This window comes from Cicer arietinum, chromosome 5, assembly GCF_000331145.2.
Source record: "Cicer arietinum cultivar CDC Frontier isolate Library 1 chromosome 5, Cicar.CDCFrontier_v2.0, whole genome shotgun sequence".
Lineage (NCBI taxonomy): Eukaryota > Viridiplantae > Streptophyta > Magnoliopsida > Fabales > Fabaceae > Cicer > Cicer arietinum.
Window position 1 is genome coordinate 72,957,592 of NC_021164.2, and position 18,958 is coordinate 72,976,549.

Below are 18,958 nucleotides of genomic sequence, written 5' to 3' on the forward strand. Positions count from 1 at the left end.
TAAAGAAAGATTTCACAAAGAAAAAGAAGAGAAAGAGAAAATTCAGGCTATGAATGATAAACTTAAAGAGATCATTCAAAATCTGAAAGAATCTCAGCTCAAAAATCTTGAATTTGAAAAACCAGAAAACCAAGATCAATCTTCACCTCAAACGAAGAACGATCTTCTCAAGGCTGAAGTTGAAACTCTTAAAAATGATTTGAAAAATTTTATTAAGGCAACTGAGACATTTCAGAAAATCAATTTCATACTCTTTTGACAATCGATTGGCTGAAATCCATTTCCTATCCATATTATACCACCTATATAAATGCAGTAACAAAAATAATAAGCTTTCAAAACATATCAACAAGTTTCAAAAAGAAACCAATATCAACTAACAATTTCAAAACACAGATCATGTGGTATGAGTTTTTGACAATTTCAAAACATAACAGATCATGTGTAAAAAATACCTGAGACAACGTAGATGGCCGCACAGTACGTAGAGGATATTAGGGTTCCCAACGTATATAATTATTTGAAAGATGTAGAGGATATTAGGGTTTCCAACGTATATAATTATTTGAAAGATGTAGTTTACAGCGCTTTTGTGAAAAAAGCGCTGTAATAGGTAGTTAAATTCAATTAAAGCGCATGTATTTTACAGCGCTTGTGAAAAAAGCGCTGTAACTGATACGCGAAAGCGCTTCATTTTACAGCGCTTTTATGACAAGCGCTGTAAAAGCCTTATAACGTTATGCGCAAACGTTATATGACCTACAACAGCGCTTGTTTTACAGCGCTTGTGAACAAAAGCGCTGTAAAAGGCTCCGTTATTTTTAAAATATATTTACAACAACGCTTGTGTTTAGCAAGCGCTGTAAAATGAGCGCTGTTAAATGTCATTTTTGGCGTAGTGGGTTTTTGAAAAATTATTTGTTTTTCAAATTCTCTTCATGTGATTTAGTTGGTTACAACATAAAATAATCATTTCTATCGTTATGGAAACATGTTGAAAGTCTTTAAAGATTATATGAAGAACGATCAGACATCTGTCATCTATTATATTCTTCGTGAACACAATTCTTGTGTAGTTATGTTTAACTCTTTTTAAGGGAGTAATTGTCTAACTCTTTTTTTTCCTCATGTAATAAAGTAGAATAGTCATATAAAAAGTAACTCAATTGTTTTATGTATTCATAGATCTATTATGAATAATTGTCAATTAAGCCCCTAAAATGCTAAATCTCTTAATTATGAATCCTTTATTGAGTCAACACTTTTAAGCCTCAATCCATTATTTTATATTTTTTATGGATATAAGTCGAGGTTCATTGTTTTGTAAACATATATTTTTTTAGGTAAAAAAAAAAAATTATTTTCTCAAAAAAAAAAAAGAATTATTTCGAGGACATGAAAAGATCATTTTACTCCGAGTACTTGATGGTCAAAACTTTTTAAATTATAAACATTTTGATAATTTTAAATTTTTGAATTATAAACATTTTGAATTTTATAAACATTTTACATTTAAGAAGTTTTACATTTTTTAAACTTTTGGAAAAATTGCATATTTGAAGTTTCACATTCATCTAGAGTTTTGATTTTTTTTTTAAGATACTAAGAATTTACATTTCGAAACTTTCAAATTTAACCAAATTTTCGAAGATGAAGCGAAATAATTTACTTGTATTTTGAAAATTTTCCAAATGATAAAAAGGATAAAAATGTATTTTCATATACTTTAGGGTGTGAGAGATATAGATGAAGGGTGCATGGTAGATTCAATGTGGGACTTTTTAGTTGTATAATTTTTTGGTCTCTCCAACATGTGAGCTAAAGCCAATAAATAACAGACTTGTAAAATTGACACCTCTAAACCTATGCAACACACAAGTTTAAGTTATATTTTGGAATGTGAATATGATGATAGTCTAAACTGTGTTTTATCTTAACATAACAGATTATAACAAAATTACTATATTAAAATTGAATATGATAATATATCGTGTATAAAGGGTTTGGTGCTCTCATCATATATATCGTTAGATGCTTCTTCTTATAGATGTGGTGTTTCGTCAGAATCCATCCTACATTTGTAACATGTTTGTTTGAAGGTTAGACAAGTTTGACACAATCTCAAGTTTGATTTTGAATGGTCTACATTAAGATGATCTTCATATATTGTTCAAGATGCATGCAACCGACTAACCAAGTACTCTTTTGCTCATAGGATGTTGGTTTATTTGGAAATTTAGAAATGATAAACTTTCTCCGACATTAGTCAACCTATATGGTATATTCTTAGCCAAATCTACTATCTATATAATTCCACCAAAAAGGTCGGTAACCCTGACATATAACGACTTTGGAGATCTTATCAAGAAATCCATTGGTAGTTGGATCACTGGTTTTATAGATAGTTGTGATCATACCACTAATATTAATATTAAGCTTCATGCTATTATGAGCTTCATACTTTACGTGAAAGAAACTCTTGAGTTGATTAGTTCGCTAAATTAAGTGTCTCTCTTCCTCATAAAGTCAGAATTATATCTACCTATCTATTTTCCCTATCAAGTTATTGTTTAGGTGATGTTCAAGAAATTCAGTTCCATCGTTTATAGTTTTTTCTTATTATTTTTTGTTTCTCATTTATGAAATAAATGTTTACTCTCCTAATAACTCTCACTATTCACTTAAAATGTATTTATGCGATATTTTGTAAAATGATACTAAATTTATAATTTAAAAAAAAACATTTTAAGTTAATAACTATAATAGTCTTCTCGGTTTTTTAATATTATATTTTTACTAATAGAATATTTTTCAATAGAAATAATTACCTATGTTTATATATATAAGTGATATAAAGTGTTGACTTATGCATTTCGTCTTTTGTTTAAAATATTTTATTTATAACTTTAGAGTAAAGAATTAATTATTTAAATAATTTAATAAATATGTGTAATTTATATTAATTTTTTAAAAACAACAGATGTTGATTTTATTTTTATTAAAGAAGGTGGAGGGTTTTTTTTTCTCCTTTTTTTTTATCAAGTAGATGGACAGTATTAAAAAATAGAAAAAACTAACTTGTGCTGTTGTGACATGGGTTATGATTTAAACGTAGGAATTTTGTTTTGTAACCTGTATTTTTAACTATTTAAAAATGCAAACATTATGTTTTTTGTATTTTTCAATAAAAAAATTATATTTGTAAATTTTTAAAAAATAATGTTAATGAAATACTAAATTTAATAAAAAAAAATAAGAATCATATTTTATTTTTCAATAAATATCAAAATGGTGATACAGAATGTTAAATTTTGTGTTCCAAATAAAATTAATGAGATGAGATTTTGATTGTAAATGAATTTATTAAAATCCAAGCGAATCACTCAATCATCAAGAACATGATAACTGAGGTTAATTTTGATTCGGGAAAACCGTAAAACCTCGTAGCATCATAAGTTCATAATAACATAAAGTCACTAAGAAGGAGTGGGTTACGTTAAACCGTCCAAGTTTCTTGTTACTTCCCCGTGGCTCTGTTTTGTAGTTCGACTCAGTGTGAAGCTTTCATTAACGTCAACGATTCTGATAAATAAAAAATGTCGAATCGCTACGGTCAGGGTAGGCAAGACTATAACAACAACAAGGGTTTCATTAAAACACAGAAGAAATTTGTCCCTAAAAATTCAACTCCAACCCTATCAACTTCCCTAAGAGAAAAACAACAATCTGATTCTGGTAGTAGCAATAGCAATTGGTCGGGTAGGGTTCAATCGGGGGGTGTGAATGGCAATTTCGTGAAATATTTGCCGCAAGATGAAGCAGTGGCTGCTGGTCTTGGCGCAGAAGATGGTGGATTGGATCCCATTGAATCTCAAAGAGTTGTTGATCTTCTCAATTCACACTTGTCTTGTTTGCTCAAGTTGAAACCCAAGGATTTCTGGTCACAAGGTAACTTAATTCTTCTTTCAAATTCAATCCATCACATTAAGGTTTGTTGTAATACTTTTCAACCAATATATTGGTTAAAATGCATCACATGACACAACACTGATTAATAATACTTTAAGAAAATTCAAATCAAATGTAACTACATGAGTCGGTGTAGTCATGTCGCGACACATGTTGACACCAAACACACTTCAATTTGAAGTGTCGGTGCTTGATGGATGATAGATCACATCTGCTATTACAGTGGAAAAGTTTAATCAGCTCAATTTTTCAGGTTATCAGTTTCTTACTATTTTGTTGTTGTTGTTGTTGCCTATTGTGGTTATGTTTGCAGTGGTTAGTGATACCTCCTTGCATGAGTTTCTAGACAGCTTTCTGCAATTTAGGAGCAGATGGTATGATTTCCCTCATCGCGGGGCTAGAGGGATTGTTGCTGGTGTTATTGTTGGAGAGTTTGATTTGAGCCGCCGTGTTTTCATGGTGTTGTATCGCATGTAAGTTAATGATAAGTTGGAGTACTGTGATTTAAAATCTATTTTTCTTTAATATTGTATGATTTTTAAATATGGCATGTGTCTTGCAGTTCTTCCAATAAAGATCCTGGTGCTCGACCTGCAGATACACTCAGTTTGAGAGATCATGAAGGTGGGATCTGCCTCATCCTTTTCTAGTTTGTGGACAGTGAAATCATTTTAGCTGAGCATACCATACATGATTTTTACTCGATTCGTCTACCTGGTTTTACTGTAATGTAATAATAATTGTTTGCAAATACAGCTCATACTATATGTTGCATGCACACGTGGGCTTCGTATCGATGTCTTTGCACCACAGAGATTGCAACTTCTTTCTTTTTCCTTTTCCTTTCATGTTTTAAATATTTTTTGTTTTTATTTTGATTTTACTGGTATAGCTGTCCCATTACTTAGTTTCCTTACTTAGGTCCTTTCCTAAACTAATGCTTTACATTTTATATATAATTGATTATATATTATGCCAAGAAATTTCTTCAAGAAATTCAATAAACGATTTTGTCATCTCAAGGTGGTATTCCAGTGCCAATGATTTTCTAACACTTCCGCGGACCTTGCAATAGGTGGGAGTTTTATAACACCCCACTGCCATTTTTAGTGCTTGTAGATCTTATATGTACTTGATTATCCTGAGGTTATTCCTTAATCAATTATGTAAATGATTTGCCCATCTCAATTACATACCATAAGCTCGACAGCAATATAAGAAATCAGTAGCTTGTAGTTGATAAAATTTCTCTTTCATGGAAGTGTTATCAAACAGTGGCCATGGCACTATTTTGTGACTGATTTTCGACAAACTACCTACACAGTTTATGGTATTGCTGATTTTAATTGGCAGGCCATGAAGGCTACCATTCTCATGGTGCGGAAGTTGGAATGGTGGGTTGAAAGTCAGGAAAAGAGAAACGGAGTATTGTGACCCGACCCAAAACCCACATGACCCAAAAGCAGTGTTGTCTAATTTCCGCCATGTTTATATGGCAGATTTTTTGGCTGGCCACCATCCACCATTGATAACACTGCTCATAAGAGAAAACCCTAAAGGATTTATGCTATCGAGGTTTATGATCAATTTATGTTACTTTGAGACTTGTCATATTTTTTTCTCTCTACTTGTCTATTTATGTTACTCTGAGATTTATGATATTATTTTATTTCTATCGATTTAGTTTATTGTATTTGTGTGGATTATCAACATAGCTGCCATACTTTTGCCTCTGGCCGCAACGCCATCCACCATGCTTTTATTGCAGATTTTTGTTTGCCGCACGAATCATCATCTGCCATCGTTAACATTGGTTCTTAAAAATGTGTTTGGGTGTGTTGCATATTTGACTACTTAATTCTGAGATTGAAGATATAAAACAAAATATCACACATTGACTTATGTATTTTTTGGTAAAATTATTTCTATTTAATGTTGGGCAGTTGCCTTATATATTTTGCATTTTGTTGCGCCGTTATTCATTATTATTGCCTGTAGTTCTTTTGCAGGAGAAAAAGTTGCTTGATTTGCCAAAGTTGTTTGATATATGTGCCATATACAATCATACAAATGAAGAACTGACAAGATTGCTGGTGAGAATTTTTTACTAGTGTGGAATATTATTAAGTTAGAATCCCTTAAATGCAGTGTGCTTAATAAATACCCTTATCTTGCTTTCGGCATAATTAGTTTCAATAACTGTAGCTTCTAGAAGAATTGCCTAGGAAGTAAAGGTTTTTCCTTTTAACAATTTCCCATGCTCTGATTAGACGATACCTATATAATATTTTCCACACCCTCTTACAAGTAACAACAAACGGGTATTTCCATTATTCAATTCCATCAGCAGGTGCATAATACGCCAAAAGCATTTGTTTTGGAATTCCCAGAATCACAATTAGCAAGAAGCTATTTTTTATAATGATGTTAATCTAACATTTGCCACACGGCTTCCAAATGCTAATCTCATAATAGATTTAATCACTCCCTTTTTACAAAAAAAATTACAGAGATTTTTAAGATTTAATTGTTTGCCAAAATCATCTTTTTTTTTCCGGTTGGTACTTGTTATTGTTACAGTAAAATGTCTTTATTGGGAGTTTGTCTGGCAGATGCTTTTTTTGGCTTTATTTGCTCACAAACGTTAGATGATGCTCATTGTGATCTTTTAACCCTGGGAAGCCGCCTCGTCAGTCATTGTGAAATGAAATTTATGATATTATTTGGTTTTCTCTCTTTCTCTCAATCTGCACTGCTGCTTTATTCTGTTGCTTTCTCTGTTTGATTGTAATATTTGTTTTTTGGTTCACTTGTACAGAACTTTCTGAAAAAAATCCAATTACTATATTATTGGAAAAATATATAGAATGATTAATCCAACTTTGTGACACTGTATACACATTTTATGTTCATAGAGCTATCTCAATCCATGTGATTTCTCTATGTACACTTTGTGGTGGTAATGGCAGTGCATCGCCAAACATATTTAACCCCCTTTTCTTACTTTTCTGATTTACTCTCACTCTTACAGGTTAGAAATGCTTTGAATGCTCAGCCTTGGATACATGATAATCTGACTGCAGTAATATTGCATTTTATGGGCATTGTAAGCACAATGCACGAACGTTGCAGTTCATCATTGGAGGTATTGCAGTAATTTGTCAGAAGTGTAAATGTGATATATCAATAATTGGTTAATCATTTTCTTTTTCGGCTTTTAGTTTTTATATCGGCTTTCAGTGAATAAGTCAATTTTATTTGAAAATATTAGTTCAGTTGATTCTTGTTATCCCAAATCTTTATTGCATTATGAATCATATTTATTAGATAAATTGGTGTTTCATTTTGGTGCTCAATAAACTACTTTGGTCCACAAGATTTTATGTATAATTACTTGATGGGCATCTTCTCAATTTTCCAATACTTTTCATTTGTTTGGTTCTGTTGTACATAAAAGAAACTTGTATATTAAATTTGCATAACTGAGTGTTTCTGTATTATTCGGATTTATGCCCAGAACCTGCACTTTTGGTCTGAGAAAGTGTCATTCTTTTCCTTTGAATAATATAGCATCTATGAAATAAGAATGACTCATGATAACTTTCTTCTTTGCATTTCTTTTGAACATCCTCTTGACAAATAGTGTGCCTGATGATAACTTTTCTACCATGTCTAATACATTATTTGACATGTTAAAAATAAAGTAATTAGAAAACTATTTATAATTTACTGAACCTTGATAGAAAGTTTCTATACATAGTTATAATATAGTATAAAGGAAAATTTTGTAAAGGAATTTGATAATTTTCTTTTTGGGTATTATGTGCAGGTCTTATTTGCTTCTGGAACTCCTGATTACCAAAATGCTACTTTTCTTCAAACTGATCTGCTAGAGGTAAATTGCTTTGTTTAATACCTCAGCATTTTCCTTATCCTTACCTTAAGTTTGGAGTTATTACTACTCCAGTAAAGCTCAGAAACAGTCACAGACATAATCTAGCTAAGGCTAGGCATTAAACAAGAATGAATAGCTATACTTCAAAGTTATTTAAATTTTGAACTAAAATTTTGATTTAGCAAAGGCTACATGTTTTAAATACTTCAGGGCTATTTAAAACACATATCATTTGTTTTTTTTTACTTTATTTGCGTTTCGAAATGGTTTTCCTTGATTTATGTAGTTCTTTGACATATACATCTGATGTTGATGTCATCTATATTTGTAATAGGTGATGGACTTTATAAACGATGCAATTGTATCAATGGATGCTTTTGTTAGTGCATACGAACCAGCAGCTCTATTCTTCTCTTGCCCAGTTGAGATGAGGTATCCCTTACTGTTGAAACATGATTTTTATGATGAATAAAGACGAGTACAGTAAATTTCTACAGAAAATGACTCATCAGACAAAAATTTGGCTTTCCATATGTTAAAAGATTTATGTTGCTTTATTTACCAAAATTGAATCTATGATTAAGATTGACAATTATAAGTTTCCATAATTTTTTTGATGTTTGTGGTCTATATTGCTGTAGTTATGGGAATGAGGAACTGCTGAGCTTCCTGGCCAGATTGCACGATTCGCTAATTCCGTCCTTGCAAAAGGGATTCCATGTCATTTTTGCTGACAAACAAGATGACACGGTCTCTAATATCGTGGTTAGTTTGAAGATGTTAAGAATGAGATTGGTGAAGTTTGGATGGCGATTATTGCACTCTTGCTATTTAAGTGATGACGTGTTCAAAGATAGCATCACTCTTCCACCTTCTGTGAAGATGTTTCCTGCCAATGTGGAGGAACCAGTCATCAGAGCAGATATTCTGGTTCAAACATTTAGAGAGGTCAATTCCGTATCATTAAGTTTCCAGGAAATCCATCAGAAGGAAACATTTCTTCAAGGTGTTGAAAGGAATTTCAATATATTAAGCAGGATTGAGGGGTTAAAGCATAATGGTAATTATCTTATTTGTAAAGTAGCACATATCACTTGAATGTGTTTTACACATATTGCTATGTTTATTATGCTTATTGGCAAAAATCTTGATCTAGTGAAGTTTTTTAGAGTGCTAAACTCTTGTTCATTGTTTAAATATAAACTGGAATCAGGTCTCTCTGACCAATCAAAACTAATATTTTAAATTGTTTCATTTTTACAATGTAGCGTATTATTTTTCTAATCTAGTTACTCTATTTCAGGGTGGATATTCGTTGACGACGAACAGCTTCAATATTTATCTGGGATTTTGAGTTCTTCAAAGGAGATTAATAAGGAGCCATATTCTGCAAAGGTCCCTGTTCCCAACCAAGCCATTCAGACAAATGAAGATGCTGTAGTTATAGAGTCAAAAATTAGTCAAATTAGGGACCTATTCCCGGATTATGGTAAAGGGTTTTTAGCTGCCTGTCTTGAGGTCTATGACCAAAATCCTGAAGAGGTTATTCAAAGAATTTTAGAGGGAACCCTTCATAAAGATTTGATGTGCTTGGATACTTCTTTAGAGACCGTGCCACGGTCACAAGCCAAGTCCACCGCTGTTACCAGGAACGATAAAGGAAAAGGTATACTGATTGATTCTACGCCGTTGTCCTCAAATACCAAAGCTTTTAGTGGGAAGCAACAGATAGAAGGGCCATTGATGCCATCCTCTTCCCCAATTGGAAAATTTGTGAGGAAATCTAGAGCTGATTTTCCAGATCCAAATACTTTAGATAAAAAGGATGAGATAGATACATCAAGAACTGCTATGCTTTTATCACAATATGAATATGATGATGAGTATGATGACTCTTTTGATGACTTGGGTCTAAGTGTAGCAGACTCTGGAGTTGAAGAAAATGAAATTCTTGGCGATGAAATGAATGAAAAATCAGGGAAATCAAGGGCAATAGGGACTGGAAACTCTGTCCAAAATACCTCTAATGCAAAATGGGGTTCCAAGAAAAAGCCACAATACTATGTCAAGGATGGTAAGAATTATAGCTACAAAGTGGCAGGTGCAGTGGCTGTTGCAAATTCTGATGAAGCTTCTTTAGTTAATGAAGCTCAAAAAGAATTGATACATGGTCTTGGACGAGGTGGAAACCTTCCTCTCGGTGCAGTACAGAAGTTGGAAAATTCGTACAAGGGGGGTGATAATCGATTCCATGTTTCTGAAACAGGAGGCAGAGGGAGTAGTAGTGGCAGGTGGAAGAGTGAAGGGGGCAAACAATTTGAATCTAATCAACAGCAGGAAAAACAATCTGGTGTTTCTGAAGTGGAAGGTGGTGATCATGCTTCAAATAACAGGGGGAGAGGTAGAGGGAGAGGGAGGGGAGGAGGTAGAAACAACCATTACAGGAAGGACCAAGCCATGAAGAAGCATTTCTCTGGATTGAGTGGTTTTTAATAGGCTCATCAACATACATTTCTTACTGGCCAAGATGCCACAATTCTGGCTACTGTCAAAGTCTACATGTGAAAACTAATTTTCTGTTTGAGATGTATAGACATGTTGCATTGCCCCTCCTCCGCTGGCATCTTGGAAGCATGGCTCATACATCTGACTGATTAAAGTCTACTATGGATGCAGTCGAGACTTTCATGTGTTCTGTTTTGGTTTTTCTTCTCTCTTCTAGTCCTCATTTTCATTGATTGGGACTTGGAAGAACTAGAGCGTTACATCGTGAGGTTTATTGAATTCACGATCAGCTATCGCGATACCAACATTATCTAATATGCAACAAAATAGTATAATGTTTGTAAAGATTACTTCATACTGGAATCCCGTTTTGGTTAGGAGGATTTGAATGTATTTTATTTAGCCTACATTTCCTTTTAACTGGGGCATTTGAATAACTTAGTTACATTAGTAGTAATTTTGTAGCAGTGTTCACTGATAGCAGTGCTAGCAAGAGAAGGCCAAAGGGGTGGCCGAGTGTGGCGCATCTCAGTCTTCAATGTCAACTGTCAAGAGAAAGAGTCTAAGTTACAGGGTTTTATACTATGAACTTAAATTATTTTTTTAGCATATAAAAATAAAAAGAGGTTGGTCCGACTCAACTGTGTTCCATCCTAGTGAATCAAATTGGACAGAGTTGACTGATGGCTGGAACTCATTTTGAATGCTTTGTTTACTCATGAAGTTTGGAAGATTTTACTTTGTACTCCAAATTTATATTCTTATCCCACATTTTATTAAAAATTTAGTTTTTATTTATTTATAAATGTGTGTTTAGGAAACTTAAAAAAAAAAAATTGGGACACAGTTTGAATTATTTTTTTTTAAACATTTGTGCTTCAGAATTTTTTTTATAAAATTTCGGAATGTTTTGAACTCATATAATTTCTTAAGTGAGAAATATTCTTGGTTATATAGATAAATAAATTTTTCAAAAACTTGAAAACATAAAGTTCAAAATTTTTAAAACACATAAAGTTTAAATTTTTAAAACACATTTGTGTATCAGAAAACTTAAAAAAAGTTTTTTCATATATAGTTCGATTTTCTAAAACACATTTGTGTATAGCTTTTTTAGTTATATGGATAAATAAATTTTCCAAAAACTTGAAAATATATGAAGTTCAAATTTTCTAAAACACATTTGTGTACTGGAAAACTTTAAAAAAGTTTTTTCGTACACAGTTCGATTTTCTAAAATATATTTGTGTATTGAAATTTTTTATAAAAGTTTTTCGATATATATAATTCAAATTTAATAAAACACATTTATGTAAAATTTGTTGCTACACAAAATTCGATTTTTTAAAATATATCTGTGTATTAAAAAACTTTTAAATTTTTCAATATATAAATTTCAAATTTTCTAAAATGTAAGTGTTTCAAAAGATCTTTTTTTTTTAAATTTTCTAAAACTCAATTTAGTGGAATATAATAATTTAAAAAAATAAAATAAAATGGATAAAATAACTAGTTTGCATAAACGTAGAAATAGAAATATAAATGGAAGAGTATAGGGTATAATTTTTTGAAGTGGTTGAAGACATAAACATCTGTGGTTGAAGACATGAACATGAATGTCTTAGAGTTAACATTTCAAGTTTCATTTTTTTCTCATTTCATTTGAGGTCCTTAGACCGTTCCAATGTAAAAATGGTTTGTAGCTTGTGTTTTACTTTTACGGAGCTAGAAAATTGTTTATGATTAGCGTGAAACATTGTTATATTATTTTAAATTAGTTTTCTTTGTCCCACGTTAGAGAAAGAAGAGGGAACTGAGAGTCGACAAGAAGAAAAAATAATGATAGATAGAAGAGCAAGCAAACAATGGCCAAGCTTCATGATCACCGTCCTCTCCTGACCTGTACTGATTCCCATGATTCATCCAACCATGTGCGTCTGACCCATCAAACACATTTTTTTAATTCAGTTTACCCAAACACATTCCCCGGGAATTATCCAACTCCACTGCCCACCACAAATTAATGAGTGTCGCTTTATAGTTTAATAAAATAACTTATCTCTTTTTTTTCTGTTGTTATGAGATGGGGAGTAATATAAAAGCCTAACTACCAATTAACTGACACTATTCAAAAAGGAAATCAAAAGAAAGAGCTTCGAAAAACTCACTCTTCACTTCATCGATTACAGAGTCAGTAACAAACAATGTTTACATTACAGTTTCAGTATCTAGGCACGCGTTTAAAAAGCCCCATCGCACGTGCTACTTTTCCCCGTTACTATGATTCGGTATGGTCAACATTCAATTTTTGCACGTGTCAGACCCTAACGGAGCTGAAACAGCTTCTTTTCCATATTTTTGGGCTTTACCACCCAATATCTCTCTATCACTTTTCCTCCAATTAAGATACAGTATTTGTCACTTCAATTTCAAGTACGTGATGGAAAAGAACTTCAATTTTAACGATAATTCCAGTTCCGCTTTCAGTGACTGCAACAGCGACAGATCCGACGAATTCACCACTGCATCTTCACAAAACCGACGCCTATTAATGGCTTGCGCTTCCGATAATTCCGACGAACTCATTTGCCAGTTAGTTCTCGATCTCGACTCCTGTTCGATTGAACAACAAAAACAAGCCACAACGGAAATCAGAATACTCGCCAAAAGTAATTCCGATAACCGTCTCAGAATCGCGAAAGCCGGCGCTATAAAGCCGTTAATTTCGCTTCTATCTTCGCCGGCGCCGGACCTTCAGCTTCAAGAATATGCCATCACAGCGATTTTAAATCTCTCACTCTGCGACGAGAATAAAGACGTTATCGCTTCGTCCGGAGCGATTAAACCTATGGTTCGAGCACTGAAAACAGGAACTCCAACGGCGAAGGAAAACGCGGCGTGTGCTCTGCTTCGTCTCGCGCAGACAGAAGAGAACAAAGCGGAAATAGGAAGGTACGGAGGAATTCCGCCGTTGGTGAACCTTTTAGAAAACGGCGGAATCCGAGGGAAGAAGGACGCGTCGACGGCGCTGTATTCGCTATGCTCGGTGAAAGAGAATAAAATTAGAGCCTTGAAGGCTGGAATCATGAAGCCGTTAGTGGAATTGATGGCAGATTTAGGTTCTAACATGGTGGATAAGTCGGCGTATGTGTTGAGCGTTCTGGTGACAATGATGGAGGCGAGAACGGCGTTGGTGGAGGAAGGAGGTATACCTGTGTTGGTGGAAATAGTGGAGGTAGGAACGCAGAGACAGAAGGAAATTGCGGTGGTGATTTTATTGGAGATTTGTGAAGAGAATGTGAGTAATATTAAAATGGTGTGTCGTGAAGGAGCCATTCCTCCATTGGTTGCTCTTTCTCAGTCCGGTACCAATCGCGCCAAGCAAAAGGTAATTTTACTTCTCAACTATCCGCATGCCAATAACTGTAATGCCATATCACCACAAACTCTAGCAAATTTTTATTTGACTTTTTATTTTTTAACAAAACTGAAAAAAGTTGTTTGTAGCGATTTCTACTTCCTACTTACAAATTTATAAGTTTTGATACTATTAAATTAATCAATAATTGAATACTATAGTTTTAATGATTTTTTTTATTTATTTATTATAGATTTAATCCCATAAAAAATTTAATTTTTACACTTTTAATCTATCTTGATTTCTTATGATTTTTAATTAGAAAATTTAATTGTTATTTTATTCTCTCTAATATTATTAATTTACGAAATTGATCGTCTATTTAAAAAATCTACAATTTTATTTCATTCTTCGTATTTTTAAACTAAGCAATGACACATATCTTTAATGACGTGACAATTCTACAATAAAAATTATCTATATACATTAATTATTCTTATATTATTAATTAAATTAAAAATATATATAAAAAAAAGTTGAAGTTGAAATTTAAATTTTTACGACGTTTTATTTTTATTTTATAAGTGTTAATCATTCTAAATCTTCGTTTCACATGTCATTTTATTTAAAGTATCACACGTTATCATTTTTTAGTTAAAAAAAATTAGAAAAATAAACCAAAATTATCGAATTTCAAAATAAAGAAAATAATTTAATGAATCGATAAAAATAAAAATACAGAGACTAAAACTGCAATTAAATCTAATTAAAATTTTTAATTAAAAAATAATAATTTATATATAATAATTGAGAACTAAAATCATCGGACAAATGTACTCTTACTGTTGATTTAGTCAATCTTTAATATTTTGTATAAATGAATATCTAATATACGAATATACCAGTACACTATTTTGTTTTGTGAGAATTTAAAAGTTTTCTTGTTTAATTACTATTCTCATATCTAATATAAACAAAAATTAAATTAAAGAAAATTTATATTTGATTTAAAATTAAGATTAAATAAGCTATTTTTTATTTACTTTTATTTTCATTTTTTTAATTAATATGTTTTTATTTATATTTTAAAATCGAATGGCATATTTGATAGTAGATTTTAAGAACGATATGATATCGATAAATAATAGCAATGGATGTCTACATCTAACGTATTCCATGTCAAGTTTCTCCATAATAATTAATGCAGTTTGCAAAACGTCTTTTTAGATTTTGAAAATTGATCTATACTAAATTGAACTCATGTGTGTCTCTCCATTTTCGTTTGTAAATTTATCATAAGACTTTATTTATTTACTTTTTATAAAAATATATTTTTTAATAAAAAATTACTATTAAATGTTACAAAAAAATAACAATATTTTTTTCTAAAGATAAAACTACTATTTAATTTACATTATTTGTAAAAAAAATCATTTTAAGTAAATACTAAATTTTTCATTTAGTAAAATAATGTTAGTTAAAATGCATTAAAATTATGAAGAGAAAAAAATATAAATACAAAATAGGTATTTTTGTCATTGAACTATCAAAATCGATCATTTTAAATTTATGAAATAATAATTTAGTTCTGTAAATAAAAAAATATAAATTAATTTAATATTTAAAAAAAATGCAACAATTCTGAAGGTTGTATGCTTCTTTTGGTAGATATTTAAGTCAGTAGGTAAATCTTTATTTGGTTTTGATAAATGTTTGTAAAGAAATATTATTCTTTTTGAATTATAATATAAACAAAAAAAGTAATTAAAAATTAATATATTTAATTAAATTTTTTATTTTAAAATAATACGTTGATTGTAAAATAAATAAATAAAACTTTTAATTGAATGACTAGATTAAATTCTTTACTCTTTTTTTATTTGGTGCAAATTAGATTCTTTACTTTTGATCACATAATTTGCTATTTCATCAATTTAGAGATTAAATTGAGAGACTTATTAAAATAAAAATTTATGATATTTATTATGAAAATAAATACTAAAATTCATTTAAGGATGGGCAATTGTTTCATTATTTCAATGTTTTGATTGCGTGTTTGATGGGGGAAGTGGAGTTTTTGTTCTTGTTTTATCCGATTGTTGATTGTTCCTCTTCATGCCGACAGGCGGAGACACTTATAAAGCTTCTACGGCAACCAAGATCCGGCAACGCCGCTGCACGTGCCTCATAAATGTCAACATTTGTATATACTCTACCAGGTATCCTTCTGTTCTGTATATACTCCAAGAATCTAACGGTGTATACTAGTTAATGGCTTAGGAGGATCCATCCCCAAGGAGAGAACCAAGCATCATTTGTATATATTCCACCAATTTGTAATGAAGAAGCTTTGTAAAGTATTGTGATATAAATTATGCTAGAGGTAGCACTTTATTTTGCTTTGATTCTCTGGTTTTCATAAAGAGAAATGTGTTTTTTTTTAAGAAAAAAGAGAAATGTTAAGTTGACGTTTTACATGCTGGCAATAGCTACGACTTTGTTACGATACACGTAGTCAAAGTAATAGTCAATTTTAGATGAAATAACAAGTCACTAGTTTATAATTGTCGATGATCATTTTACGATTTTATTTTTTATGGGACAAATTTGGGTCGCACAATTTTTTTTATCATATTTGATTTGAATACTTAATAAAAAAAACCAATGTAAAGAGGACCACTAACCACACAGACCATAATTTTGATAACATAATTGGACTATCATGAACATTTATAATTTTTATATTGGAAAGAAGTCATGAAATCTTACAAAGATGTATTATTTTATCTTAAACATTTCACCTTTACAAAGTTAATGCATGGGAATTGTGGACTGTCATATAATTTATATTCATCTCAGTCTTCGAAAATAAGACTTAAGTGACCCATTTATCAAATATTAAATCTACTTGTTGAAAAAATTGACTTGATCTCATAATCATCCAAAAACCTAAATTCTCGACAAAAATCTCATAATCATCCAAAAATCCAAATTCTCAACAAAAATCTCACTAGTTAAGTTTATGTGATTGGGGGCTATAAAATTGAGGGAAAGTGGTAAAATAATAAACACCCAAGAATCAAAAATAATCTCAAAAAACCTAAGTTATTCATTACTTTAACTACAAACACTAATGCCATAATCACAATACTCTGTTAGAAATACTAAAGTTATACACAAGAACACTTTTATATTTAATGCAATATTAATTTATTTTTTCTATTTTATCTTCTTAATAATATTATCTATATCACTCATAAATTGATATTTTATACTTTGTATTTATACTAACAGTAATACACTAATAGTTGATAAAAGTGATTTAGTTAAAATATTATTCTCTTTTTTATTTATACATTTTTTTAATATGTACGATCAAATAAATCATTCATTGTGGATTGAAATGAATATTTGATTTATCTATTTCATCTTTGTTTTTTACTTTTAAAAACAAAATTGCCTTCACTTCCAAATTATCTTTCTCATACAACAAAAATCTTGTTCACCCTTTAACATTCTTCCTCCACTTTGTTTCCTAGTATCACTCAATTTATCCTTGTATTTACTTATTTATTTAGTATTATTAGTTAAGTTAGTAATTTTTTCCTTCGTCAAAATCTCTCTTTTGTTTTACCGTCCACACATTCCCACGGTCAATTGATCGCGGATCAATTGGTAATGAGAATAAGATGATGCAGTATTTATTCTTTAAGTACAAACAAAAATTCAAATGGTAAGGGCTAGAATGTTATGACAAATTTAATGTTATTTAAATATAAAATTTTCTTGTCATTTATCTTTGTCTCTTTTTATAATTATTTATTTATTTACAAATTTAGCTCTAATTATGTTACACTTTTTTTTAATATGTAATAAATAATGCAATAAATCTATAAACTAGCATTTTTTTTTCTCTTTATAGATAAATTAATAAAATAATTTAAATCATCAATAAATTTAATATTACAATCAATATTTTTTAATTTTCGCGTTTTAGTTAATATAATTTTATATAGAGAGACGAATGTAATAATTTATTATTGACTTACAATTTTTACAAATAAATTATTACAAACCTTCTCACACAATATTATTCAAAAAAATTATAATATTCTCAAAGACACACATCTATGCAAGTAGAATTATTGTGATGAAACAAAGTCAAACTAATTCTTAATATACATTTTTATTATTATGCGTGATCAAATAAATCATTTATTGTGAGTTGGAATGAATATTTAATTTATCTATTTCATGTTTCTTTTTTACTTTTAAAAACAAAATCGACTTTGCTTTCAAATTATCTTTCTCATACAACAAAAATCTTGTTCACATCCTTTAACATTCTTCCCCCACTTTGTTTCCTAGTATCACTCAATTTATCCGTTTATTTATTTAATTAGTATTATTAGTTAACTTAGTAATTTTTTCCTTCCCCAAAATCTCTCTTTTGTCTTTTGTTACCTTCTCATGGAAACCACATTGATTTTGTCCAATCTAACATGATGCGCGTATTTATTGAGAAATCAATAAGATAAAAAAAATTATTCACACAAAGCACACCAAGAGGTTAAACAAAAGATAGTTGACAACTTTAATGTTATTCACTCTCTATACATTCATAACCTCACAATAAAATGTTATCTATGTTCGTAAATATAAAATTTTCTTGTGATTTATCTTTTTCTTTTTTTATAATTAATTATTTATTTATAAATTTAGCTCTAATATTATGTTACACTTTTTTTTTTTGTGATATGCAATAAATCTATAAACTGACATTTTTTCTCTTCATAGATAAACTAATAAAATAATTTAAATTATCAATAAATTTAATATTACAATCAATTTTTTTAATTTTCGTAATTTACTCAATATAATTTTATATAGAGAGACAAATGTAATAATTTATTATTGACTTACAATTTTTACAAAGAAATAATTACGAACCTTCTCACACAATTTTATTCGAAAAAATTATAATATTCTCAAAGACACACATCTATGCAAGTCTTTAATACATAAAAAAGTCGAATTATTGTAATGAAAAAAAGTCAAATTAATTCTTAAACGTGAGACTTGAACAAGTAGCATACTACTTTGATAGGGAAGTGCATTCACCATCTACCCGTACGAAATATCAAGGTCACGATTAATAATGAATTAATTGAGAGATTGAGACAACTAAATGAAAGTAGGATTAAAAAACTAAATCTTGTAACTATTTTACC

At 30.3% G+C, this 18,958-nt stretch overlaps 2 protein-coding genes across 3 annotated transcripts; both read left to right on the forward strand.

Annotated features, from left to right (window-relative positions):
• Nucleotides 1-3,330: 3,330 nt before the first annotated feature.
• LOC101502030 (uncharacterized) lies at nt 3,331-11,086 on the forward strand. Of its 2 annotated transcripts, XM_004501467.4 has the most exons (9): nt 3,331-3,948; nt 4,283-4,442; nt 4,532-4,593; nt 5,968-6,062; nt 7,001-7,114; nt 7,799-7,864; nt 8,199-8,296; nt 8,506-8,924; nt 9,168-11,086. In XM_004501467.4, exons 1-9 carry the CDS (start codon nt 3,597-3,599, stop codon nt 10,355-10,357), a joined length of 2,556 nt encoding a protein of 851 aa, XP_004501524.1. In that variant the 5' UTR covers nt 3,331-3,596; the 3' UTR covers nt 10,358-11,086. The 2 variants fall into 2 exon arrangements, with proteins under 2 accessions (XP_004501524.1, XP_012571676.1); XM_012716222.3 differs by lacking the exon at nt 3,331-3,948 and having other exon boundaries at nt 4,362-4,442; nt 5,979-6,062.
• A 1,431-nt stretch (nt 11,087-12,517) lies between these two features.
• On the forward strand, nt 12,518-16,132 carry LOC101501702 (U-box domain-containing protein 14-like). The gene is made up of 2 exons (XM_004501466.4): nt 12,518-13,757; nt 15,853-16,132. Exons 1-2 carry the CDS (start codon nt 12,660-12,662, stop codon nt 15,916-15,918), a joined length of 1,164 nt encoding a protein of 387 aa, XP_004501523.1. The 5' UTR covers nt 12,518-12,659; the 3' UTR covers nt 15,919-16,132.
• Nucleotides 16,133-18,958: the final 2,826 nt, after the last annotated feature.